The sequence below is a fragment of the Rhinatrema bivittatum genome, chromosome 3 (genome assembly GCF_901001135.1).
Source record: "Rhinatrema bivittatum chromosome 3, aRhiBiv1.1, whole genome shotgun sequence".
NCBI classification, from domain to species: domain Eukaryota; kingdom Metazoa; phylum Chordata; class Amphibia; order Gymnophiona; family Rhinatrematidae; genus Rhinatrema; species Rhinatrema bivittatum.
Genome location: NC_042617.1, coordinates 566,762,775 through 566,790,082, shown reverse-complemented (window position 1 = coordinate 566,790,082; position 27,308 = coordinate 566,762,775). Strand labels below are relative to the sequence as shown.

The following is a 27,308-nucleotide window of genomic DNA, read 5'->3' as shown; positions in this document are numbered from 1 at the left end:
GGCGGTACAGATCTGGTCATGGACTCTATCCCAAGGCAAACTGTTCCGTGCCATATACCTTCCCGGGACAGAGAATGTAGTGGTGGACGGCCTGAGTCACTCGTTCTGCTCCCACGAATAGTCCCTGAAGCAGAAGGTTGCAGATCAGATCATCCGTCTTTGGGGAACCCCGGATGCAGATCTGTTCGCCTCCCCCTACAACAAGAAGGTAGCTCGGTTCTGCTCCCTGATCGGGGAGAACGGCAAGCTGGCATCAGATGCCTTTGCACTCCATTGGGGCAGGGGCCTCCTTTATATGTATCCTCTGCTTCCACTAGCATCAAAAACCCTGCTGAAGCTCCAGCAGAACCAGGGGACCATAATCCTCATTGCTCCTTATTGGCTACGGCAGATTGGTTCCCACTCCTGCAAGATCTCACCCTGAGGGAGCTGATCCATCTGGGGGCCTCCCCAGACTTTATCACACTGGATCAGGGCAGGCTGCGTCATCCCAACTCCTAAGCCGTATCCCTCACGACGTGATGTTGAAAGGCTGATTTTACAGTCCTTGGACCTCTCGGATGCATTGTCCCAGGTCTTGATGGAGTTCAGGAGGCTGTCTACTAGGAAGACTTATGGCCTAAAGTGGAAGAGGTTCTCCGCTTGGTGTGCAAGTCATGGGGTAGATCCATTCTCTTGCAGCATCCCTAAGTTGCTGGACTACCTGCTATACCTCTCGGAGTCTGGCCTAAAAACCAACTTTAGCCAGAGGGTGCATCTTGGTGCTATTGGGGCTTACGTCCAGGAGGTGGATAGTGAGCCCGGCTCGGTACACTCTATTGTGGGTTGCTTCAACTGAAGGCTCCCCTGAGGCCCCCCCCCCCCCCCCCCCCCACAGTATCCTGGGACCTCAACATAGTCCTGGCCCAGCTTATGAATGCTCCTTTTGAGCCTCTGCACTCCTATGACCTAAAGTTCTTGACCTGGAAGGTTGTCTTCATAGTGGTGGTCACCTAGGCGCGCAGAGTCAGCGAACATCAAGCTTTGGTGTCGTACCCACCTTGGAACCAGCAGGCTACAATTCCCTGTAAACAGACTGATTTGATGATTACCATACACTGTCCAGCAAGGTGATAAGACAAGTGGCAGATAAAGGAAGTATGTCTTAGCAACACCTCAGACTGTGGGGGTAACGGGGTTGGAACCAGAAGACTACAACTCTCTGAAAACCAAGCACATCAGCACAGCAGCAGGTTGGTGGTAGCCACAGGGACCTAAATAGGCAGATGATCAGGGAGGGGCCTAACTAGGCAACAGTCTCATAGGTTTTGATAGCTGTTTAGATTGTGAGAAAACGTTATGGTAAGAAATGGACGGGAGAGATCTGAGTGTTCAATAAAGTATGGGAACTTGTATGCTTATCTGCTTGGTATGGTAGAGAGTTTATGAGGAAGAAGACAAAAACTGGCTTAGAGGAGTGAATATCCTCCCAGGAAGGGGAGAACATGAGAATAAAGAAGGCGTTGTTTGCTATGTGATAGTTTGGAGTTTTTTCCTTGGGGTTGTATTTTCCTAGACGTGCAAAATTTAGCAGTTACCCAGTACAGATATTTGTAGCCACACATGTGCTAGATGGGGCTACCCTGAACTATTTACAAACTTTTCATTGAGTAATTCAAATAATCAGTGAATCATAAAGCGTGTAAGGTAGAGGTGGAAAATGTCCTCGCACCTGGCGACTTGAGAGATCAAATTTTCTAGGTCTGGCACATGCCGTGTTGCATTCGGCACTTCGTGTTGGAGAGGCAGCACCAAGATTAGCAATTGCGGGGCATAAGCCCTGGAGTAGTGTGGAGCTGAGAGGTTCGGATATGGGCCCTGCATGCCACTGCCAGCCAAACGCTGCTGCAGACTGAAGAGATCTTACTGTCCATAGAGATGGGCGGGCTCTTTAGTGGAAATGGAGAGGATGGAGGTAAGGTACAAACGCAGAGGAAGAGGCTGAACGGGCAGGAAGAGGATGGCAAGAGAGGATAAGGCTAGATGAGGTACGGGAACAATTTTCAAACTGTCCGCACTGGGTCAATATGCACTCTTTATCCATGGGCTATGCACCCAGTTCTCGTTCACTTTGAAACTTGCCAAGAGTATATACTATTTATTTAAAAGATTTAGAGCCCTTGCCCTCCCAAGGGTTGAGGCAGGGAACACTTAATCCATCCTTAATTAAAAACACAAAAAATGTAAAGCAACGTTATCACAAGCACATTAAAAGCCCTAACTCCTTGCCAAGCAACAGAACACGCATGCCTATAAAATGATGAAAGATAAAGCAAACCCCACTACTTGGTTAAATTAAATGTGCTGCAAAACAAAAATGTTCATAAAACCTTTTTTAAATGCCTGCCTATCTGTCACAGTTCTGATAGATGCAGGCAAAGAGTTCTATAGTCTGGGACCCGCAACAAAGATTGCCCTTTCCCCTAGTTTCTGAAAAGTTGCACACTCAGGGTAATTTTCAAAGGAAAATGTAAATGTAGCATGCTGTGGTAGCAATTTTCAGAAGCCCATTTATCTGCATCAGGTGCATTTAATGTGGGCTGAACCCATTGCCAATGCAGTAGCATATATTGCAGTGACTTTCTATTGCTATCAAATTCTTAGAGGTCAATATTCGGTACACGGCGAGCAGCAGATTTATTCAGGGAAAGTTATGCGCGCAACACGTCTCAGATATTCAGTAGAGCTTGCCGCGCACAGGTCTGCTGCTGAAAAGATTATTTTAGGACCGATTTCTCCGACCAGATTTAAATGCACTACTTTAGGCAGAGGGCGCTGAATACGTGCACTCACCTGTAACATTTAGCCCCGTTCTCTGGAATGCGTCCATTGATGCCTCACCTTCTGCGGTCAGCAGGGGGCAAAAAGCTTGCGCTTTGTGTGTAGAACTTAAAAGGTTCTACGGACAAAGGCTTCTGCGAATAAGATGTATTTATTGGGATGTATTTTTAGAGTATTAATGGCATTTAGTTGTTTAGAGGACCGTTTCCTTCATTATCTTTGGGTTGAATGATTTTTGTTAACGCTTCCTTTTTTCGTGGTCTGCACTAGGTGAAATTGTACTTTGCATGGCCTTTTATTGTAACCAGTATAGCACCTCTTTCCTTTTCCTCCTGCCAGACCAGTCCGTTATACTTGGGATCTCTCGGCTCCTCAGCTGCCGGAGACAGAGGGCACAGCCCCCTTCGTGACCTCATTCTCAGCTACAAGAGGGGGCGAGGCCGTAGGCCCTTGTCAGCTGCGGGCAAGTGAAGAAGGACTTTCCAAACCTCCCAGACCCCGGCCTTGTTGAGCTTTCTGAGCTCCTGGGGGGTAACAACTGCTCGGGGTTGCTTCCCCCAGTGCAGCTTCCTCCCAGGAGGAACCCTGGTCATAGGCACCTAGATCCTTGTTCCTGAGGGACTGAGGTCTCTCTCCCCACCAGAGAACCTGGCCCTATTTAAAAACAAAAAAAAAAGATTGGGTCCTGAGGTCTTTATCTCTTTCTCTTCTCTGGCCCCCTCTCTCCCCTGGTTTGCACTCTACCTTTTTCTTCTCACAGTTAGTGCAAAACAAGAAAGCTTTGCTTTAAAAAAAAACCAAAACCAAAACCAGGGGCGGAGCAATCATTGAAGGGCAGGAAGAAATAGGACAGCGCGTAGGATGGGAGCCGCAGTCTGCATTAATTTCCCCCAGAGGTGGTAAATACCAAGGGGAACGCTTGGGAGAGGGAGGGAAGACATGCTTTGCGGTTCACCGTGTCATGGTTTGGGATGGGCCCAGGAGCCATTCCAGCGAGGTAGGGATGCCCTCAGAAGCGAAGGAGGGAAACAAAATGAATCGAGGCTGCAGGTGGTACTTCCTACGGTGCCAAAATGTTCCGCTGCGTGGCGGGCTTATTTTGTTCCTGGCCTGTGATTGGGAGCCCAGGCCCGGCCTCCCCGGGGACGCTCTCTGAGGCCCCCTCCTCCTCACATAGGGGAAGGACTGCAGGAGGGGCCTCCTTGGGATTACAGTTTACTCAGCTCCTAGGCTTCCGGGGAAGGAAGAGCAGCTGCCTCCAGGGCAAACGAGACCATTGGCATCTCTGTTGGAAGGGAGTTTCAAGGAAATCTTTGGAGGCAGGTTGACTGGCCAGGACAGAGCCCTAGGCCAGGTCCTGTTAGTGGCCTGATGGGAGTCCACCGCATGGGGTTCTCCCTGGTCTTTTTTTTTTTTTTTTTTTTTTACTAATGCTCCAGGCTTTCTGTGCTACGCAGAAGCCCAGTTCTGTGGCTGTTTCAGGATCCCCCCCGGATCAGGGATCTATGGAGCAAAGGAGGAGGGCGCTTAAAAAGTTGCAGGAAACGGGAAAGCTTAAAACATTGCCCACTGTGACAGCTATGCCAGGATCTGAAGAAATTATTCTGAGCCTAGTTTTCCACTGAGCTCCCAGGAGGAGGGGTAGTACTCACTGGAGGAGGAAAATTCCTCAATATTAAGACTTTACTGGGAGGAGGAGGAGGAGCATTCAGCCCTCCTTCCAGTACAGCTTTGAGGAACTCAAGAACCAAAGCAAAAAACCCGGCAGAAGGTGACCTCACCCTGCAGGGAATAAGGCAGTCATTGACCTTTCCTCTACAGGAAGGCTGAAAGACAAATGGTCCTGGCAGAATGGGATTCCTCTCGGGGGGGGGGGGGGGGGGGGACGGACTCATAAGAACATTAGAAATTACTATATTGGGTCAAACCAAGGGTCCATCAAGCCCAGCATCCTGTCTCCAACAGTGGCCAATCTAGGCCATAAGAACCTGGCAATTACCCAAACACTAAGAAGATCCCATGCTACTGATGCAATTAATAGCAGTGGTTATTCCCTAAGTAAACTTGATTAATAGCCGTTAATGAACTTCTCCTCCATGAACTTATCCAAACCTTTTTTAAACCCAGCTACACTAACTGCACTAATCACATCCTCTGGCAACAAATTCCAGAGCTTTATTGTGCGTTGAGTGAAAAATAATTTTCTATGATTAGTTTTAAATGTGCCACATGCTAACTTCATGGAGTGCCCCCTATTCCTTCTATTATCTGAAAGTGTAAATAACCGATTCACATTTACCCATTCTAGACCTCTCATGATCTTAAAGACCTCTGTCATATCCCCCCTCAGCCGTCTCTTCTCCAAGCTGAACAGCCCCAACCTCTTCAGCCTTTCCTCATAGGGGAGCTGTTCCATCCCCTTATCATTTTGTCGCCCTTCTCTGTACCTTCTCCATCGCAACTATATTTTGTTTGAGATACGGCGACCAAAATTGTGCACAGTACTCAAGGTGCGGTCTCACCATGGAGCGATACAGGGGCATTATGACATTTTCCGTTTTATTAACCATTCCCTTTCTAATACTTCCTAACTTTGTTTGCTTTTTAAACTGCCAAAGCACATTGAGCTGACGATTTCAATGTATTATCTACTGTGACGCCTAGATCTTTTTCCTGAGTGGTAGCTCCTAATATGGAACCTAACATCGTGTAACTATAGCATGGATTATTTTTGCCTACATGCATCGCCGTACATTTGTCCACATTTAAATTTCATCTGCCATTTGGATGCCCAATCTTCCAGTCTCACAAGGTCCTCCAACAATTTATCACAATCCACTTGTGATTTAACTACTCTTAATAATTTTGTATCATCTGCAAATTTGATTACCTCACTCGTTGTATTCCTTTCCAGATCATTTATAAATATATTGAAAATCACCGGTCCAAGTACAGATCCCTGAGGCACTCCACTGTTTACTCTTTTCCACTGAGAAAATTGACTATTTAATCCTACTCTCTGTTTCCTGTCTTTTAACCAGTTTGTAATCCACGAAAGGACATCACCTCATATCCCATGACATTTTAGTTTTCTTAGAAGCCTCTCATGAGGGACTTTGTCAAACGCCTTCTGAAAATCCAAGTACTCTACATCTACCGGTTCACCTTTATCCACCTGTTTATTAACCCCTTCAAAAAATGAAGCAGATTTATGAGGCAAGCCTTGCCTTGGGTAAATCCATACTGACTGTGTTCTATTAACCATATCTTTCTATATGCTCTGTGATTTTGATCTTTAGAATATTTTCCCAGCACTGAAGTCAGGCTTACTGGTCTATGGATTCCTGGATCATTCTTGGAGCCCTTTTTAAATATTGGGGTTACATTGGCCACCCTCCAATCTTCAGGTAAATCTGGCCTACTACATCTTCCAAGTTCAATATGATTTGTTTCAGTTCATCTGAATCATCACCCTTGAAAACCATCTCTGGAACCGGTATTACCACATCATCATCCTTAGTAAACACAGAAGTCTTTCTGCAATAGCCTTATCTTCCCTAAGAGCCCCCTTTAACCCCTCAGTCATCTAACGGTCCAACCGACTCCCTCACAGGTTTCTTGCTTTGGATATAATTTAAAAAAAATGTTATTATGAGTTTTTGCCTCTATGGCCAACTTTATTTTAAACTCTTTCTTAGCCTGCCTTATCAATGTTTTTACACTTAGCTTGGCCAAGCATATGCTTTTTCCTTTTAGTATAGCTGTGTTTAAAAAAGGATTGGATAAGTTCTTGGAGGAGAAGTCCATTACCTGCTATTAAGTTCACTTAGAGAATAGCCACTGCCATTAGCAATGGTAACATGGAATAGACTTAGTTTTTGGGTACTTGCCAGGTTCTTATGGCCTGGATTGGCCACTGTTGGAAACAGGATGCTGGGCTTGATGGACCCTTGGTCTGACCCAGTATGGCATTTTCTTATGTTCTTCAGATGGATCCTTCTTCAAATCTTTAAAGGATGTTTTTTGGCTAAAATAGCTTTCTCCTCATCTTTTAACCATGGTGGTAATTGTTTTGCCTTCCATCCACCTTTCTTAATGCATGGAATACATCTGGACTGCGCTTCTAAGATTGTATTTTTAAATAATGTCCACACCTGTTGTACACTTTTAACCTCTGCAGCTGCACCTTTCGGTTTTTTTCTAACTATTTTCCTCATTTTATCAGTTTCCCTTTTGAAAATTTAGTTTTAGAACTGTAGATTTACATATTGTCCCCCTTCCAGTCATTAGTTCAAATTTGATCATGTTATGATCACTATTGCCAAGTGGTCCCATCACAATTACCTCTCTCACCAAATCCTGTGTTCCACTAAGAATTAAATCTAAAATAGCTCCCTTTCTCATTGGTTACTGAACCAATTGCTCCATTAAGCAGGCATTTATTCCATCCAGGAACTTTATGATTCTAGTATGTCCTAATGTTATATTTACCCAGTCAACAGTGGGGTAATTGAAATCTCCCATTATTACTGCACTGCCAAATTGGTTAGCTTCTCTGATCTCTCTTAGCATTTCATCATCTGTCTGATCATTTTGGCCAGGTGGACGATAGTATACTCCTATCACTATACTCTTACCCAACACATGGGATTTCTACCCATATAAATTCTACTGAGCATTTAATCTCTTGTATGATCTTTATCCTGTTGGACTGTATACCCTCCTGGACATAAAGTGCTACACCCCCACCAAGTTGATCCTCCCTATCGTTGTGGTATAATTTGTACCCTAATATAGCACTGTCCCGTTGGTTATCCTCCTTCCACCAGGTCTCCGAGATGACAATTATGTCTATCTCATCATTCACTGCTGTACATTCTAACTCTCCCATCTTACTTCTTAGACTTCTGGCATTGGCATACAGATATTTCAAAGTGCATTTTTTGTTTGAGTTAGCAACCTTCTTTTCAGTTGATACGGATAATTTGGTGATTCTTTACTTATAGACACATGGGCTACTTTTGCTTTTATTGGAACCTCTCTGTTGAGATAAATAAACTCTCCTGTTTCATTAGTATCCTTCAAAGATACGTTCCTCCAAACCATGCACTGCTGAGTTACTGTCGGCTTTCCCCCTTGGTTTAGTTTAAAAGCTGCTCTATCCCCTTTTTGAAAGTTGGTACCAGCAACCTGGTTCCATTCTGGTTAATGTGGAGCCCATCCTTTCGGAAAAATCTCCTCCTTCCCCATAAGTTTGTCCAGTTCTTTAAAAAATTGAATCCCTCTTCCCTGCACCATCATCTCATCCACACATTGAGACTCCAGAGCTCTGCCTGCCTCTGGGGACCTGCATGTGGAACAGGGAGCATTTCAGAGAATGCCACCCTGGAGGTTCTGGATTTCAGTTTTCTACCTAAAATCCTAAATTTGCCTTCTAGAACCTCCCTCCCACATTTTTCTATGTCTTTGGTGCCCACATGTACCACAACAGCTGGCTCATCCCCAGCACTGTCTATAATCCTATCTAGGTGACGCGTGAAGTCCGCCACCTTTCCACCAGGCGGTTCTCACAGCCACCCAGCTATCTATATTTCTAATAATCGAATCACCAACTATGATGGCTGATCTAACCCTTCCCTCCTGGGCAGAGCCCTGGGAGACTTATCCTCAGTGTGAAAGGACAACGCATCACCTGGAGAGCAGATCCTTGCTACTGGATCACTTCCTGCTATACCAGTGTAATGCTTTCCAACTGGGAGATCTTTCTGATCCAAGGCAGCACCAGGGCTTCCAGACTGGATTTGGGACTTGGCTACTATGTCCCTGAAGGTTTCATCAATGTACCTTTCTGTCTGCCTCATCTCCTCCAGGTCTGCCACTCTAGACTCCAGAGATTGAAATCGTTCTGTGAGAGCCAGGAGCTCTTTGCACCGGGTGTACACATATGAAAAAATCATACATGTGACACTCGATGCAAAAGATTGGAAAGCCCCCCTCTTGCTGCTGGACTGCTGCCTTCATCTTAATTTTGTTGAGTTCCTAGTTAAGTTTAGGTTGCTAAGGGAGTAGGAATTAGAATACTTTAAATGTATAGATGTATTCACTAATTAATCTGCTAGTGACCTACAAGGGGATGATTAAACTCTTAATAAGGGCTGGTGCAATAGTATGATTAGAAAAGAGCCTGATAGATTTTTACTGAGAAAGTGTGTTTTGCCTAAAAATCAAGGGTTGACTCAAAGGAGGCAGAGTGATGTGGAAACTGTATCCTCTCCCTGTGGAGGAAAAGAGCAAGCTATTACAGATCCCCAAGTTGGACGTGCTAGTGTTGGCAGTGGCCCATAGAACTACCTTTCTGATAGAGGGAGGTATAGTCTTAAAGTACCCTTAGAACAGGAAGATAGAAACTTTCCTAAAGCAGGCCTTCTCCACAGGAGCTATGGTGAACCAGACCTCGATTTGTAGAGACTAAGTAGCCTGGGCAACTTTACGCTGGATTCAGCTGTTGCCCCAGAGTCAAGAAACTGCATATCTGGGGTCAGCAGTAGCTTTTTTAGCAGATACAATATATGACCTGATTAGGCTAGCCTCTAGATTCGTTGCTTCCAGGGTTATAGCCAGAAGGCTCCTTTGGTTCCCTAATTGGGCAGCTAACTCAATATCTAGATCATACCTGTGTATGCTCCCCTTTAGAGGGGGACTACTGTTTGGAGAAGATTTCGAAAAATTAGGGAAGTATTTGGTTAAAACCAAGCCCCAAAGACTCCCTGTCAAGCCGCAAGGGCTTAGAATGCAGCATCTCGGGTACCAATGCAAAGGTAAAGCATTGAGGATAAGCAGCCTCACTCGTGCACTAGGCAAGTCACAGTCCTTTTGATGGCCCAAGGGCAGACCTGCCTGGAGCCACTTGTAGTAGTTTCCCTGCACAATGATATCCAGTGGGCCTCTCAGAAGGTAATATCAGTAGGTGGACACTTGTCGCGGTATTTTGCAGCGTGGGCTCAGATTACATTTGATCAATGGATTCTGGATTTAAATTTAAGGGGCTGTGCACCTGTGTGTGTCTCCTCATTGCCAAATCAAAATGGATGTAGTAAAAGCAACCCTGCAAAGGTTTCGGGACTTGGTGGCTATAGTTCGAGTACTGTTCCAGGAGAGGGAGCAAGGAGCATATTCGATTTATTTTGCCCTGTTCTAGATTTAAAAGGGTTCAACAGATACTTTAGGGTAGCCCATTTCTAAATGGAGACCCTTCTCATGGTCATGGCACAGTAAGAAAAGGAGAATTTCTGGTATCATTGGATTTGGCTGAAGCCTACTTCCATATTCCCATCAAGTCTTTGTTTCAAAGTTTCCTCCACTTTTGTATTTTAGGCCAGGGGTGCTCAAACCTGTTTTTTTGGGACCCCCCAGCCATTCAGGTTTTCAGGATATCTCTAATGAATACTCATGAGATTTATTTTCATGCACTATAAGAACATAAGAAAATGCCATACTGGGTCAGACCAAGGGTCCATCAAGCCCAGCATCCTGTTTCCAACAGTGGCCAATCCAGGCCATAAGAACCTGGCAAGTACCCAAAAACTAAGTCTATTCCATGTAACCATTGCTAATGGCAGTGGCTATTCTCTAAGTGAACTTAATAGCAGGTAATGGACTTCTCCTCCAAGAACTTATCCAATCCTTTTTTAAACACAGCTATACTAACTGCACGAACCACATTCTCTGGCAACAAATTCCAGAGTTTAATTGTGCGTTGAGTAAAAAAGAACTTTCTCCGATTAGTTTTAAATGTGCCCCATGCTAACTTCATGGAGTGTCCCCTAGTCCTTCTACTATCCGAAAGAGTAAATAACCGATTCACATCTACCCGTTCTAGACCTCTCATGATTTTAAACACCTCTATCATATCCCCCCTCAGTCGCCTCTTCTCCAAGCTGAAAAGTCCTAACCTCTTTAGTCTTTCCTCATAGGGGAGTTGTTCCATTCCCCTTATCATTTTGGTAGCCCTTCTCTGTACCTTCTCCATCGCAATTATATCTTTTTTGAGATGCGGCGACCAGAATTGTACACAGTATTCAAGGTGCGGTCTCACCATGGAGCGATACAGAGGCATTATGACATTTTCCGTTTTATTCATCATTCCTTTTCTAATAATTCCCAACATTCTGTTTGCTTTTTTGACTGCCGCAGCACACTGAACCGACGATTTCAATGTGTTATCCACTATGACACCTAGATCTCTTTCTTGGGTTGTAGCACCTAATATGGAACCCAACATCGTGTAATTATAGCATGGGTTATTTTTCCCTATATGCATCACCTTGCACTTATCCACATTAAATTTCATCTGCCATTTGGATGCCCAATTTTCCAGTCTCACAAGACTACCTCCTATGTATGCAAATATTTCTTATGCATATTCATTAGGGATATCCTGAAAACCCAACGGTCTGGGGGAGCCCCAAGAACCTGTTTGAGCACCCCTATTTTAGGCCATCACTTTCAGTTTCAGGCCCTGCCCTTTGGGCTTGGAGTGACCCTAAAGACTGTTACCAAGGTTATGGTAGTTGTAGCAGCAGCTCTGCGCAAACAGGAGATATTGGTGCATCTCTTTTTGGATGATAGGCTCATCAGCCCAGGAGAGTCAGCAGGCTCTAGCAATGCTAGACTGGCTTCTAGGAAGGTTGGTCAGGGCTGCATTAAGGGTGCACAAGTAGCCACACACCCAGATATGGTGCACTTTTTAAAAGGAATGAAGCATATTCAACCACCCTTCGAACCAGAAATTTCTCAGTGGGATCTTAATATAGTCCTTAGAGCTTTAGTAGGGGTACACTAGTCATTAAAGACTACCTTTCTGGTAATCATCTTCTCTACCAGATGCATTTCAGAGTTGCAGGCCCTCTTGTGTAGGAATCTCTACTTAGTAATTTCATCTCATTCAGTCACCTTCAAACCGGTACCCTCATTCCTTCTGAAGGTGGTTTTTCCATTCCAACTGAATCAGTCTTGCTGCCAGTATTCAGGAGGGAGGAATATAGTAGAAAGGACGATATCCTTCACCTTCTGGACGCGCACCGCATGATATTAAGATACCTGAAGGTGATGAATCCTTTCAGGAAATCAGATAGGTTATTTGTGCTGTTCAGGGAATCATGAAAAGGAGAAGCACTCTCCAAGGCCATGATAGCAAGATGGATCCATGAAGTCTTCAGCATGTATGCTCAGTGGTAGACAAATGCAAATGGTACTCCACGCACACTGCATGAGAGCGCAGGCATCTTCCTGGGAAGAAACAATGCCAGACTTCCAAGGGGAAACCTGAAGGGCCACCACCTGGTCATCCCTGCACTCATTTTTCAAACACTACAGGCTGGACTTACAGGCAAAGGTCCAGGGTCCTTAAGGAAGCCCAATCTTCTTCTTGTATCTCCCAATAGACTGGTTTAGCAGGAGGAAAAAGAAGGGAAAATTGTTCTTGCCTGATAATTTTCTTTCCTTGAGTTCTGCTAGACCATTCCAGGCCCCACCCAGGAATACAGGGGCCATAAGCAGAGTTGCACGAAGTAGCCCATCTCTCTCCTCTCCCTCTCCTCTTTTTTTCTTTCTCTTCCCTGAGAGGAGAATATCCTTGAAGGCTGAAAAAATTATATGTGTGTGTGGGGTGGGGGAAAAGAGTGATAAGAATGGGGTCCTTGTCCGGTTGGTTTGACAGTAGACTATTGACAATAACCTATGGCTGTTTCCCTCTTGTATCTGAGAATAAGATCAAGAAGTGGCTGTGCCCTCTGTCTCTGGCTGCTGAGAAGTGGGAAAATCCCAAGTGTAATGGACTGGTCTAGTAGGACTCAAGGAAAGGAAATTATCAGGTAAGAACAATTTTACCTTTAACATGGATCAAAAACCATCATAAGCTTTGTGACAATTGTCCAATGTGTCATGTATATAGAAAATAATTGTTAAAAATCAGAGTTCATTGAAATGTTTGATTTTTAAAGGATGCTGATTTGGCAAGGAAGGCCTTAAAACCCATTGAAAGAGTTGTGTCATCCACTTCAGAGGAGGAGGAGCCAATGGTAGTGAAATTTCTAAAAATGAACTGCAGATACATCACGGACGGCAAAGTATGTGTAACTTAATTTACTGTTGTGAGCGGGAAATGGGGGCTTGCTGTTCCTAAAAGTTGCCCATGGATGAAATTGTTTTGAGTGTATACTGTAGACCGGGCTCTGTGCTATATTCCCCACATAGGCTTGTCAATTGTACCAGGTTGTTAGGTAGTGATGTGGACAATGAAGTAGATTTGACCAACCAATCATGGTCCCAACTGTTGAAGGTCTGCCAACTATATCCATGCAGATTTTAAAATGCCCGAGCTAATGGGTTTAGCAAACTATCCACTTCAAGTGGTAATCCATTTTATCCAGTTGTGATGCTGTGAAATTCTGATCACAGAAGCCTACTGGCTTAATTAGTGATTATCAGGATGGATAACACTTCACAAGTGCACCTTGCATGTATTTCAAAGCTAATTTATATACCCTTTAAGGCCAGAGTTTATAAATACCTCTTTGTGTCCCAATTCATTCACACTTTCTCATTCTCAAGAATTCTTCTACTGTTCTTCCAGAAGTGAAAAAGGAGCGAAATGTGTCCATAGTATAAGTTCCCACCTGGATTTCTGTCTGATAGTGCTTGGGTGCCTTTTGTTTGTTTGTTGGTTTTTGTTTTTGGTTTTTTTAGGGCGTGGTGGGTGGTGTTATGATTGTCACACCTAACAATGTCATGTTCGACCCACACAAGTCGGATCCACTGGTCATTGAGAACGGCTGTGAGGAGTACGGGCTCATCTGCCCTATGGATGAGGTCGTCTCAATAGCTCTGTATAGCGATATCTCCCATATGAAGCTGAAAGATGCTCTGCCATCGTAAGACATGTTTTCATTATTTGTGTATCTCTCTCTCTCTCTTTGTCTTTTTCTATCATCTAAGGACAAAATGTGTGCATGACAAATCTGATTTGGCTAGAGTAGACTGTGTGGGTGTGTTCTTTGCTGCTCACATTTCCTTTCTCTGCACAGAAATTAAAGAAAACAGTGGCACTTCCTTTTTCTCTTAATGTGGCACAAAGCGACATACTGTAACCGTAGGTATATCATCAAAACACAGACTTTACGTTTCGGTACAGTACTATTGGTTAAATTGCAAGTAATGCAAAAATAGTTTTATTTTTCTAGTACTAGCCTAGAATATAAAATGCCAGATGTAGTAACCTTTGAGCTCTGTATCTTTGAGCTCATTTTACACTGTAAGGGGGGGGGGGAGATGGCTGCATCAAGCATTTATGGGGTATTAAACGGGGCATCAGGAAAGTTCCCGGGACACGCGTTCAGATCCTCTCTGCTGCCGAGACCCTAGGTCTAAACGTCCTTCAGTCTCTCTCTCTCTTTCCTTGGGCCTCCTTTCTTTGACTACATTTCAGGAGTGGTAATGAATGATTGTGCCTTCTGAATGATTTTCTAACAATGCTGTGGGCCTAATTCGTAGAGGGCAATTTTCAGTACCATTTATACAGGCAACTCCCCCTTGTCCTCCGTCAGTGTGTGGCTGAAAATAAGTTGCCCTGCTCCACAATGCGCATGCTCTTAGCCACATTAAGAGGAGGCATGTTTGGGTCCAGGGGAGGAAGATTTAATTTTCAACCCTGTGCACACTATTTTCCTTCAGTGGGGGAGGGGGACAAAAAATGGTGTTTTACATGCAGACGTGGCCCTGTCACTAAACTGCCCGCTTGATATGCGGGTAAACTTGTCACGCCCAAGTTTACCCGGACCGAGCCAAGGCTTGCTTGGGTGTTGGAGTTGGGCAGATACATTTTCAGGAAAGGTTTGTGTGCACCAGGTAGAAGGTCTAACGTGTGCAGGGGTAGATTTGATGAGATCATTTTCAAAGCAGACTTGCAGGCCTGGGTCTGCTCTGAGGTTTGGAGCAACTCGTGTTCGTTTTTGGTATAAGATAATGGGGGGGTGTTTGAAATGTACCCGCTGTGGTTTTGGGAACAGGACATCGGTATATACTGAGGGAAAAACCGGATATAGAAATATGTTAACGTGACATGCAAACAAAAATGGGATGATGGGGAAAATAATTGCGTTCTGAGGGGAGATTTAAAAAAAAAGTAGCTTGCATGCCATAATAATGAAACCGTAACATGCTAGAGCAGGTGTCAAGGAATATGATTTATGGTTCGTGTAATGTTTGTGGCGACGCTTCACATTTGTTGATGTAGATGTGGGTATGGCAGGGGAGGCCAGCCAGCATCCTGCGAGCCGCCTGCGACTCCTTTGAGGTTAAAGTGCAGCTTTAAAGTGTTGTCTGCCTCCTGCAGCTTGCGACTGCCGCCCGACCCGACTGCCCACGCACATTTCATTTGTTATTAAATGAGCTGCTTGCCTTCATGCTGGTCTCTCCCAGCCAGACCACGACCTGTACCCGAGGGGCCACCTCAAATTCCCTTACCCCGAAGCAGTGCAGAGAGCCGCTAAACGCGTCTGCTATGGCTTCTCCTCACACCGGCTCTGCTCCCCCTCTGCCCCCTAATCTGTCTCCATGGGCGGGAGGCAGTCACAAGACCTTCAACCACTGCCTCGCTGATTGAGCGCTTCCCACTATTTTCCTCTGCCGCGGGCCACACTCCCTCTACACTTGGCCGCGGCAAAAAATAATTAAAAAAAAAAATACAGTATTTGGGTTTTCTAGCCCGCTCCTTCCTTAACCTAGAGACAACTCCTGGAACCTCAACAGCCCACCGAGTCCCTGTCCTCATGGGGCTGTGCCTGGATCCCCCTCCCCCAACCACCAATATAAATAAACATTTATTTATTTATTTACAGACGGCTGCCGCCGCTTGAGCATTCAGGAGCGGCAGAACAACAAGTGAGTCTGTAGCATGTGTGTGTGAGAGAGAGTAAGCATATGTGTGTTTCAGTAAGGGTGTCAGTGAGCATGTGAGTGTTTGTGTGTGTGTTTCAGTAAGGGTATCAGTGAGCATGTGAGTGTTTGTGTGTGTGTTTCAGCAAGGGTGTCAGCGAGCATGTGAGTTTGTATGTGATTCAGTAAGGGTGTCAGTGAGCATGTGAGTGTTTGTGTGTTTCAGTAAGGGTGCCAGTGAGCACGCGAGTGTTTGTGTGTGTGTTTCAGTAAGGGCGTCAGTGAGCATGTGAGTGTTTGTGTGTGTGTTTCAGTAAGGGTGTCAGTGAGCATGTGAGTTTGTGTGTGATTCAGTAAGGGTGTCAGTGAGCATGTGAGTGTTTGTGTGTGTGTTTCAGTAAGGGCGTCAGTGAGCATGTGAGTGTTTGTGTGTTTCAGTAAGGGTGTCAGTGAGCATGTGAGTGTTTGTGTGTGTGTTTCAGTAAGGGTGTCAGTGAGCATGTGAGTTTGTGTGTGATTCAGTAAGGGTGCCAGTGAGCATGTGAGTGTTTGTGTGTTTCAGTAAGGGCGTCAGTGAGCATGTGAGTGTTTGTGTGTGTGTTTCAGTAAGGGCGTCAGTGAGCATGTGAGTGTTTGTGTGTGTGTTTCAGTAAGGGTGTCAGTGAGCATGTGAGTTTGTGTGTGATTCAGTAAGGGTGTCAGCGAGCATGTGAGTGTTTGTGTGTTTCAGTAAGGGTGTCAGTGAGCATGTGAGTTTGTGTGTGTTTCAGTAAGGGTGTCAGTGAGCATGTGAGTTTGTGTGTGTTACAGTAAGGGTGTCAGTGAGCATGTGAGTTTGTGTGTGTTACAGTAAGGGTGTCAGTGAGCATGTGAGTTTGTATGTGTGTCAGTAAAGGTGTCAGAGAGCATATGTATTTGTTTCAGTAAGGGTGACAGTGAGGGTGAATCACTAAGGGTATCAGTGAGCTTTTGTATGTGTCAGTAAGGACGTCACATGTGTGCGTGTATGCATGAGAGACAGCGAGGAGAAAGTATGTCACCTTTTCTCCCCTGCCCCCCTACATTAATCCATGACAATCAAAAGGTCTCAGGTATGAAGAGTGGAGGAAATTGTAATCCTTATTAGTTTTGATTATTGGATGTTATTTGTGACTACTGTTTTGAAAAATTGTATTGCTCTTTGGGACATTTTTAAAGACTATATATGTTTTTAATTATTGGATATTCTGTTTGTCAGCTGTTTGAAATATTTTTATTAGTATGGTTTTACTATGATTTTTATTTCTTGATTTTATTGTTTGATGTTTTCTGAGGAATGGTGGTCATTCCATTTTTCCATTGTTGCACTGCAGCAGGGCTTAGCTTGTTGCAGTTTCCAATTCTCTTTTTGTCTGCGTGTTTCTATTTAAACTTTATGGTTTCTGTATTTGGTGAGGTCTGTTTATGTTATAAATATGAAACTGAGGTGAGTAGTGTGTAGTGATCTATAGCAGCATGGCTTTTTCTGTATTCCTAATAGAAGGTGTATTGGTGTTTTAGGACCTGGTGTCATATTTGCAGTGTTGCCTTTTCAGAAATAGGGTTGTTACCATTTGAGTGCTGGCAGTTATTGTTTTGGTATGGGAGGTTATATTGTAATTCAGTTTATTCATGGCTTTCGGAGGGCTTCTGACTGTGGTGGTTGGGCTGAGCTCTGAGAAGAGAAGATGCTTGTGGAATCAGTGAGTCTCATGGAGAGTAAGATTGCCAAGAAAGGTTGGAAATATGATTTGGTGAGGACTGCTGTAGGCTGCAGAAGGGCTGATAGCAAGCAGGAACTTTATATAATGATATAGCAGTACTCACAGGGAAGATAACTTTCAAAGCCGCTCACTCTTGCCCATTTATACATGAATATGGGTGCACACAAAGTTGCTACAGTATTCGATTACCTGCATGCAAACGATATACACAGATTATAAAATACGAGTACATATGCCTGCAAACATGCATGAGCTGTGCAAGTTTGGATTTATCTGTATAAGTAGTGGCACTTAATCTGGGTAAGTTCTGATTTATCTGGCTAAGTAGTGCCAGAACCGGAGAAGGCTGAAAAGTGCTGCTTACCTGTCTAAGTAGTGCTTTTCAGACTTATCCGGCTATGTAAAATAGTCAAATATAGCTAAAAAAAAAAAAAAAAAAAGCACTGCTTAGCCAGATTAGTCTTTAAATGCTACATATCCAGCTATCTGATTTAGCCGGTTTAGTAATGCTTTTAGACCTATCCAGCTAAGTAGCACCTGCTGCTGTTTAGTCAGATAAGTGAGAACCTGTCTAGATAAATGCCGCTAATTATCTGGTTAAGTTTGAATTTGTCTTATAGCAGCAAAGGCACTATTTAGCTGGATAAGAGCACGCAAATGATATATCCTCATATTTTTACTTCAAAATTTAAAGGGGTATGCAAATAGATTTTGCACGCATTATTTAGAAGCTTTTACCCCTCTTAAATCAACTTTTACATGCATAAGTAGGGAGATTTTCTAACCAGTTTTACCAATTATTCTACCAGTTCGCTCAGTCTATCTGCTGCTCATGAAGACCTTCCTGGCTCTTCAAACTGAAGGTCCCCCCCATTTCACCAGACACTTCATCCAGTCATGTTTTTACTTTTATGATGTTAATGATCACTTAGTCCAGATATTGAGCAGGAGTAAGTACACACGAGTCAGATGGAAAATTAATTTCCTAAATTGCTTATAAAATAGTACATTATTCGTGCAAATGTTGGCCCGGCCCATCCCTTTTTTACATTTGCAAATTTATTCGCAGACCCTGCTTTATATGCATATAAGTTGAGGTTTCTAAAATGGCATATACTCGCATGTATGCTATTTTACATGCATGCAACATTTGAAAATTCACCTTTGAGTGAGCACATGGGCAGCAGCACAACAGCAGAATGTGTGCATATGAGATAGTATGTGTGTGTATGAGAGTGTTTGCCTTTGTGTCTGGGAGAGGGAGGGCTGTATGTGTGTCTTTGTGTTTTGAGAGAGATACTGGGAGCAGGTGTGGGCATGGGGGGAAAAGAAAATGGAAGGGTGTATGTGTGTGTTTGTGTCTTGTAAAGAGACAGTTGTCCTTTTCTTTAGGGAGCAACCTCAAGGCTCCGACTTCCTCCCCACCCCAGCACAAGAAAGGTACGGCAGCTTTCTGCTATTGTGAAGTCTGGTTTTATGGCTCCTGATATGTGAAAGGTCAGCCACCCCTGAATTATTGTATATACACTGTGCTATCCAAAAATCTGACTTGCAACATCAGATCCCCTCCGTGAGCAAAAGTATCATGTCTCTTAATTCCTTAGCATTGGAGCCCAATGTCTGACCCCGTCACACCTTTCTGAGGTTTGACTTTGCCTCATTAAGCCAGTTGTATTCTGCCGAAGTGCAGTTTTTCCTCAAGTTGTAGTTAATAGTGTGCAATAAAAAATTTTTTTTAATTTTCTGCCTGAGTTGACAGAGCAGTGCGATACTGTATAAGAGTTCCAGATTTAATCCTTGCCTAGTACAGCAGAGAGCTTGTCGTGGCATGAGATGTGCTGCTGCAGTCTCTCTTGAGTGAGGAAGGGGGACAGGTAGCGGTTTGTGTGAATTCTGAACCCTGCGCCTAGCCAGTGTGGTAAAATAGGAAAGAAAAGGCTGTGTGGATAAAGAGAGAGAATACCATTCCAAGCTTTCAGAGCGCCCGGGTGTCTCTTGTTATCCCATTTCGTGCTTCTCAGGTGATATAACAGGTTGATGCATTAGGACTCCGATGCTTGAGGAGTTTAGAGGCTGTTTCTCTATTGTTCCTCAGAGCAGTTGGTCAATACTTTGGTTACAGAATGGGGAAAAAATGATCAATTAAGGATTCTTCTATGTTCTTTCTAGAGGTTAAATCTGTTGGCTGGAGTATCTCATTTATTTAGGAATTTTCCCATATTGTGTCTCTTAGAAAACCTCACAAGCAGGGTTTCAAAAATCCTCTCACCTGTTCACCTGCCATGGGCAAAAGATGTGCGCTTTCAAAATTGTGCAAGCAATTTGATTTACAAGTTTGAACCTCTTTTTTTTTTTTTACCTTTTCTACCTCAAACTTAAAGCTGCCCCAAGTGTAGTCCAATGTTTCTTTTGAAAGCTGCCTTACTAAATGGCTTTCCCCTATCTGCATAGACAGCCTATTTGCAAAGAACATGGATAGATGGACCACCTGAATGCTGGCATGTTCTTTCTTTCTCTCCTTCCCTCCCTCTCTCTCTCACCTCCCTTTTTCTTCTTTGAAGGTATATTACAGAATTAAAATTGTGATTTATTTAAAGAAAAGAAGATGGTTAGCATACAATGTGTGTATTCAGAATGTGTTCCCAATTCTTCCATAAACGGCATCTCTCACCGTTTTTCCATCGATTACCTTTTTTCAGTTGATTTATATTTCTTTAAAATCATTTAAAAAAAAAAAAAAAGCTCATTGTTTTGATTTCATTATGTTAAGTCATTTTTAAGTTTTGCCCACTTGTATGATTTGGTTTTGAGTTTTTGTTTTGTTTTTAACATTCCATACCCATTCACCATTTTTCCCTGACAGTGACATACCAAAGGATCTTTGTCCTTTGTACAGGCCTGGAGAGTGGGAGGACCTCTCTTCTGAGAAGGACATCAACCCTTTCAGCAGATTCAAGTCGCTTAGCAAAGAAAAGAAGCAATTGAACGGGAGCTCCGGCGGCACCAGCCTCGATTCCAGAACAGTAAAGCCTTCTGACACGGGGATGCCTGCGGAATTGGAAGCCTTAAAGCCCAGCGACGGTCCTGCCGAGACAGATTCTAAGAGCACAGAGCCGTTCCGAGATGATCTGCTCGTGTCGTCTAAAGCCAGTAAGACCTCAGATAAATGTCCCGCAGAGCCCGGGGAGCTTCCAGCTTCCAGAACCAAAGAACATTCCACAATAGAAGAGGAGGAATTCATTGAGCTGGAAGAGCCCTCATCTCAAACAGGTGATAAAGTAGATAAGATAGATCCACCAACAGCTGGACATAGTGGTTCTGGTGAACCAGAGAAGCCATACAAGTCCAAACTAGAACTTCCAAATACAGCTGGTGGAGATGAATTGCTGCTGGTGTTGGACAGTTTAGACAAGCAGCAAGATGGGGAATCCCAAGAAGTCCTACATTTAGAAAAATACAAGAAGAAAAGTTTGGTGCCAGAGGAACACTGTTGTGATGGTTCCACAGTAAATAAGGAGGAAATTGGTGTAGGTGCTCGTAAAAAGTCAAGTGATTTAGAAATCCCTAACTTTTGTCGCAGTAAAAATGTGGAAGAATCACTACACACCCAAGAGTCACATAAGACTGAAATATGTGAAAATGGTGATTTAGAGGACAGAGGTTACCCGTGCAACTGTACAGCATCGCAAGCACATGAACTCCTTGTAGGTGGGAATCCAAAGTCTGCTTTGAAAGATGGTTTGACTGCAACTGATGAGAAGGTCTGTGCTGACCCCACAGAGCCTTCATTGTCATCGTCCTCAGAGGGAACCTACCATGAAACCCTGATGGATAGTGAATCGGAAATCAAATTGTGGCTGATGAAAAAGATTCAGGGACCAATAGAAGGTATGTCGTCTTCTTCCTAGTCATACTTTCCACTGTGTCAGAGAGGAGGTGGTCTTGGAAATGATTTGTTAGGATGATGTATGAATTGATATTGCAGTCTGCCCACCCTTTCCGTTAAAAAAAAAAAAAAAAAAAAAAATCTGCTAAAGGCATGTGCCTCTGGTTTTGGGGTGGGGAGAACTACCATACCATTCATTTTGTGAGTCTGTCAGATTGCACCATATCCAACTAGTCTTGTACAGTTGCCATTTCATAATCAACCCGACAAGTCGCCCTTGATTATTGAATGTGTGCACTAGCATACAGATAGCAGGGAAGATCATCCCTGAAAATATATTGAATCAGGTAAAACCTTCTAAATCTTACCATTCAAGGAAAAAAGCTGGAGGTGGGAGTGCTGATGTGGGAGTGGTGAAGGAGAGCATAAGGATATGGCATTCTAGCTGAGGGACGAGGGAAATCTCATGCTCCTAGTGGGGTGGGCCCAGGTTTCCCCATATATGCAGTATGCCCCCCCTTCAGTGTTAAGTCCACAGGTAAATTAAATGTGAACCAAACATCTTGTCACCACAGTATGTGCACTTGAAAGCTTTACATATAATTGGATCAACAATTTCAAACTGGCCCAATCTAGATGCCAAAAAACTGAAACTTGAAAACACTACCCTTTTTTCTTTCAGTGCTTTATTCTGCTGAGCCATTCCGGCTTTTGATTTAAACTTAATGAGGCACCCTTAAAAAGGTACAGCTTAGATCTTCTTACCTCTTCAGGTTTGTCTAATCAAGCTCAGAGTAAAAGCTCCAGTGGCTCAGACTGCTGCATGGCGAGAGTCTTGGGGTATTCCTGTGAGGTGATAACTCTTGTGAAGCTTTCAAAAAGATATGTTGACATGCAAAATAAGTTTTGTTTTTCTCCAAATTCATAGCAATTTTGATTAATAGAATCAACTCTGATGCCACGGGAACATTAAGCAGACAATTTTGACTTTGCTTTAGCGAGAGCCTTGCAGTTACCAGGCCAGGTGAGCCTGAAGCAAACAGTTTCATCTATGGGGAAAACCTTCACATTATTCCTAGTCCCTGGCTGAGTTTACCTTAAACCATGGTTTCTGCAGGAACTCTGCTCTGAAGCCTTTTCTCTCCCTCTTTCTGTCTTCCTTTTCTGAGTACCAGGCATATTCTAAGGGGCATCAAGGTGGTGGTCCATGATTTAGCAACGTTTCTAGGAAACTGTGGCTAACTCCTGTACCACGCTTCCCAGGATTTGGTTGATTCCTCCTTCACAATTTTCTAACCCACTGAGTCCTCTGGGGAAATGTATACAGAATCATGGTATCAGAAAACACTGCATTTATGTCTGTTTCACATTTTTCTCCTAGGACAAGCAGGATGGTAGTCCTCACACATGGGTGACATCATCTGATGGAGCCCAGCACAGAAAACTTATGTCAAAGTTTCTAGAACTTTGACTGGCACACTGAGCATGCGGGGTCTCTTTTCAATCTCTTCTTTTCCGCAAAGCTTTTGCCTCATGGTTGTGGAGCTCTGCTCTTTTTAGGTCAGTCATTGACTGTTTTTCTGCGCCAGGTCCTTCTTCTCCTGTTGGTTTCCCGATAGGATGGCGCGATAAGTTTTTTGCCCTCTGTGCAGTCGATTCCCAGCAAGTTTGCTCCGTTGGTGGCCGCTGGTCATCGACCGCTTGCTAGAATTTTTCAAAATGGCGTCGGGTTTTCATCGATGCCCCCAATGCCCACAGACCATGTCAGTCACAGATCCGCATGAGGTCTGCATGCTGTGCCTCAGGGCATCGCACAACGTCCCTTGGGGATAATTTGTGATCAAATTATCCCCAAGGGTCGTCGCGCCCGGTTAGACTAGATGGAAATGATTTGTTAGGATGATGTATGAATTGATATTGCTGTCTGCCCACCCTTGAAAACCATCTCCAGAACTGGTATCTCCCCAACATCCTCATCAGTAAACTCGGAAGCAAATAATTAATTTAGTCTTTCTGCAATGGCCTTATCTTCTCTAAGAACCCCTTTAACCCCTCGCTCATCTAATAGTCCAACCGACTCCCTCACAGGTTTCTTGCTTCGGATATATTTTTAAAAGTTTTTATTATGAATTTTTGCCTTTATGGACAGCTTCATTTCAAATTCTCTCTTCACCTGTCTTATCAATGTTTACACTTAACTTGACCATGCCCTCCAGTCACAGGGCAGATGCAGCTTTTTGTGGACCACTGGACCCAAGTTACCTTAGACCAGTGGGTCCTGTTCATCAGTCGTCGAGAGTACCGGTTAAACTTTCTCGGTGTCCCGCAGACTCTCCCCCATGCCCATCTTGGGGCCTGTCCTCGCATCAGGGAATACTCTTGATGGAGCTCTCTGCCCTTATAATGGCCGTAGTGGTTTAACCCATTCCTCTGCTTCAACAGGGGGTGGGGGTTCTATTCTCATTTTCTGATTCCAAAGAGAACAGGGGGGCTCTGCCCTGTTTTGAACCTGAGAGCCTTGAACAAATTTCTTCAAAGAGAAAAGTTCAAGATGGTCTCTTTGGGTATCCTGATTCCACTCCTGCAAAGAGGAGTTTGGCTTTGCTCCCTTGATCTAAAGGATGTCTACGACCACATCGAAATTTTCCCCAGTCACAGGGAGTATCTTCGGTTTATCATGGGCAAGAGGAACTTCCAATACAGGGTGTTGCCGTTTGGCCTTGCTTCGGCCCTGCAGGTCTTCACCAAGTGCCTGGCAGTAGTGGGGGCGCACCTCCACCGATGAGGGTGCATGTGTTTCCCTACTTGGACGACTGATTAGTCAAGAGCGCGACCTAGGAGGGGGCGCTTTGCTCTCTGCGTTTGACCATTCAAATGCTGCAGTCTCTTGGGTTTGTCATCAACTACCTGAAGTCCCATCTCAACCTATCGCCTCAGTTGAGCTTCATTGGTGCCCAACTGGACCCAGCTCTGGCCAGGGCATATCTTCCGCAAGAACCTGTTCTTGCTCTGGCACCTCTTATGAGTGTCGTCCCGCGAAGCCAGCAGATCTCCACCCGCCTTTTGCTTCGCCTTCTTGGCCACGTGGCTGCGTCTGTCCATGTTACTTCCTTGGCTTGCTTGCACATGCGCAGGGCTCAGTGGACCCTGCAGTCTCAGTGGCAGCAGGGCACATTTTTTATTTTTGGTAGTTATTGGGTTATGTAACTCTTTGCAGGATTAAACTATTTCTGTACAATTTTGGGGGGTACATTTACTAAGCTGTAATAAGTGATGAATGCACGAAAAACATATTACAGTGATATTGCGAGATTTTTGACCTAAAAAATGCCCCCCTATTGAATTAGTTGATCTGCAGGCAAACCATTGTCTAATGCATGCAAAGCAGCTACTACGTAGGTAATAACTTGATGGGGAAAAAGCTGGTGAGTGCCATTTTGAAAGATTGCCTCGACCAGTCCGGAGCCTAGTGGACATTCCAGGCCCGACTAAAGACCAGAGGTTTCTTCAGAGGTATGGAGAGGGGGTAAGAGGCCCCACTAGACACCGGGAACTTCCTTTATCTAAGTTGGAAGTGGGAGGGGCATGAGGTACTAAGGAGTTCTTCTAATGTATGGGGGAGGGCCGAGGTTTGGAGGGAGGTTGGGGGGGGTCTTTAAAAGGGAGAGCGGGGGGGGGGGGGTGTTGTTGCTGCATGACAGGAAATTTTTTTTTTTAACTATTGTTCTTTTAAATTGCCTCGACAGGTAGGGGTCTTCCAAGACTCATAGGTGGGTATTTTACACGATAGGGGCAAAAGGGCATTTTGGGCCACTGCTGGCCCTTTAAGACCATGGTGGCCCCAGGTAAAGGGGGCTGCCACTATGCAGTATTTCCCCTATTTCTGTGATTATTTTTTCTGGCGGAGTTTTTCCACGTGAAAAAACATAGCGGGGATACTGCTGCAATATTTTCCCAGGGAGGGGCCAGATATCATGCTCTCCCCCAAAATATGTTTGCCATCCTGTGTTAAAGTATATCGGTATAGTAAATGACCCCCTTTAATTGTTTAAAATGTATATATAACATGTAATAACTGGTAAATGTTCTGCCCTACAGTTTAAGTGAGATACTTTTGAAACCCTGTTTTAGCTGGCAACTAGAAAAATGTTGCTGGCTACCAGGTATTTTGAAATGTTTGGAGCCTTATCTTCAAGCATGGCTGGGTGATGTGTCTAGCATACAGGGCCCCCCCTTCACCTTTTAACGTAAAATCAAGCTGAGAATTTCAGTGCAACTCATGATTGTTACTACAGCAAATGGTTTCTAGGTTTTCACCAATTATGGAGAGGATGAGAGAAGAAAAAGGTAATATTTGTATACATTGGTAAAACGAGAAACAAAATTCATAAACCTTTCCTTGCATGCAGTTCTAATTGAGTTTCTCAGTCACCTGACTGAAAAATTGGTTGTTGGTGCCATTGCTGGATGAAAAGATTTGACCTTACAGTGTTGCGAATATCTTATTCCTATCAGTTAAAAAAAAAGAAAAAGGGTACTGTGCAAACATATAACAAATGCCCAAACAACAGCAGAAGAAGCAGAGTTGCTGCATTGCATCCTGAAGGTTTTTTTCCCTGTATGCTGCAGACATGCTTCCTTCCAAAGAGGAGAAGAGCAAGGCACCTCCCATGTTCCTGTGTATTAAGGTTGGCAAGCCCATGAGGAAGTCCTTCGCTGCTCCAAGCACAGCGATGGTGCAGCAGTATCCTAAAAAGAGAAAGCAACCTGAATACTGGTTTGCCGTTCCCAGAGAAAGGTGAGTAGCCTTTTTCTGCCATTCTGTTCTGAAAAAAAAAATCTTACATGGTAATGTTTCAGTTCTCGAGATCCTTAATTTTGTGGGGTTTTTCTGTTTTGTTTTTTTTGTTGGGACAAGGGTAATGGGAGTAAACCAAGTATGCAAAATTAACTGATTTCCTGAGCCAAATGTATGCAGGTAATATTGCATGAATATTTAGTTTACATATTCTGAAAAACAGACCTGGTTGAGGGTCCTAAGAACCATTATCTAGTAAATCCTGTTTCACTGCATGCGTATACTTGTTTGACCTATCTCTGAGTTGAACACACACACAAAAAACCATTTTGTCATGTTTATGTGTGGGTTAAAGATGCAAAGATCTGTGGAAATCAAAAAAGACATTTCTCAGGCCCAGCATAAAAAATGGGAAATGTTGAGGAAATCGTTAGACAAAATATTTTCTCTAAAACTGTAGCGTGATAGACTCTTCAATTTTTATGAATCTTGAAGAGTATCAGAGTTCTTCCTCCCTCTTTCCTTCCTTTTTCTCTCTCTCTAAACGTACCTTCTGGGTAAGTCACACAAACTGTTGCTATCTCTTCACTTCTTACCTTCCTCCTTGCCTGGATAGTCATGGTCTCTTTTCCTTCGCTCAGCTATGGCTGCTCTTAAAATTTACTCCTTGTTCCTCCTGTCTCTCCTTTTCTCTCTGCAAGCCCTTCTCTTTTTTAGGCCTCTCCGCTGTGGTCATTTATTTATTTGTTTATTTATTTATTTATTTAAGATCCTTTTTGTTCTCATATTGAAGATTCATGCTAAGAAGATTACATGCTAAGAAGATTCATGCTAAGCAGATTACAAAACAGAAATATACAATGATATTAGTAATTTAAACATTGCTTGTTTATTTAATTGTTTTACTGTGTTTATTGATTGCGCTTTTATTGTGTTTATGTTTATTTATTGTAAACCGATGTGATGTATTTCTGATACGTCGGTATATAAAAAGTAATAAACTATAAACTATTAAGAGGTCAATATTCATATCATTCGGTGCTATTTAGCTGGATAAATGTAACTTATGTGGCTAAGTAGCAGCTGCTGAATAGACACTTATGTTCGGCGGCCGCCACTTAGCTGCAAA

At 43.8% G+C, this 27,308-nt stretch overlaps 1 protein-coding gene across 1 annotated transcript in view; it reads left to right on the top strand.

Annotated features, from left to right (window-relative positions):
* The window catches only part of LOC115088351 (nuclear receptor coactivator 7-like), a 236,081-nt gene extending 208,976 nt beyond the window's left edge, over window positions 1-27,105 (top strand). Inside the window, exons 7-11 of the mRNA XM_029596530.1 lie at window positions 12,822-12,947; window positions 13,567-13,751; window positions 20,359-21,383; window positions 26,011-26,179; window positions 26,949-27,105. Of these exons, the coding sequence (XP_029452390.1) occupies window positions 12,822-12,947; window positions 13,567-13,751; window positions 20,359-21,383; window positions 26,011-26,179; window positions 26,949-26,970 (1,527 nt within the window). The 3' untranslated portion in view covers window positions 26,971-27,105. The remainder of the gene's footprint in view (window positions 1-12,821; window positions 12,948-13,566; window positions 13,752-20,358; window positions 21,384-26,010; window positions 26,180-26,948) is intronic.
* The last annotated feature ends 203 nt before the right edge of the window (window positions 27,106-27,308 follow it).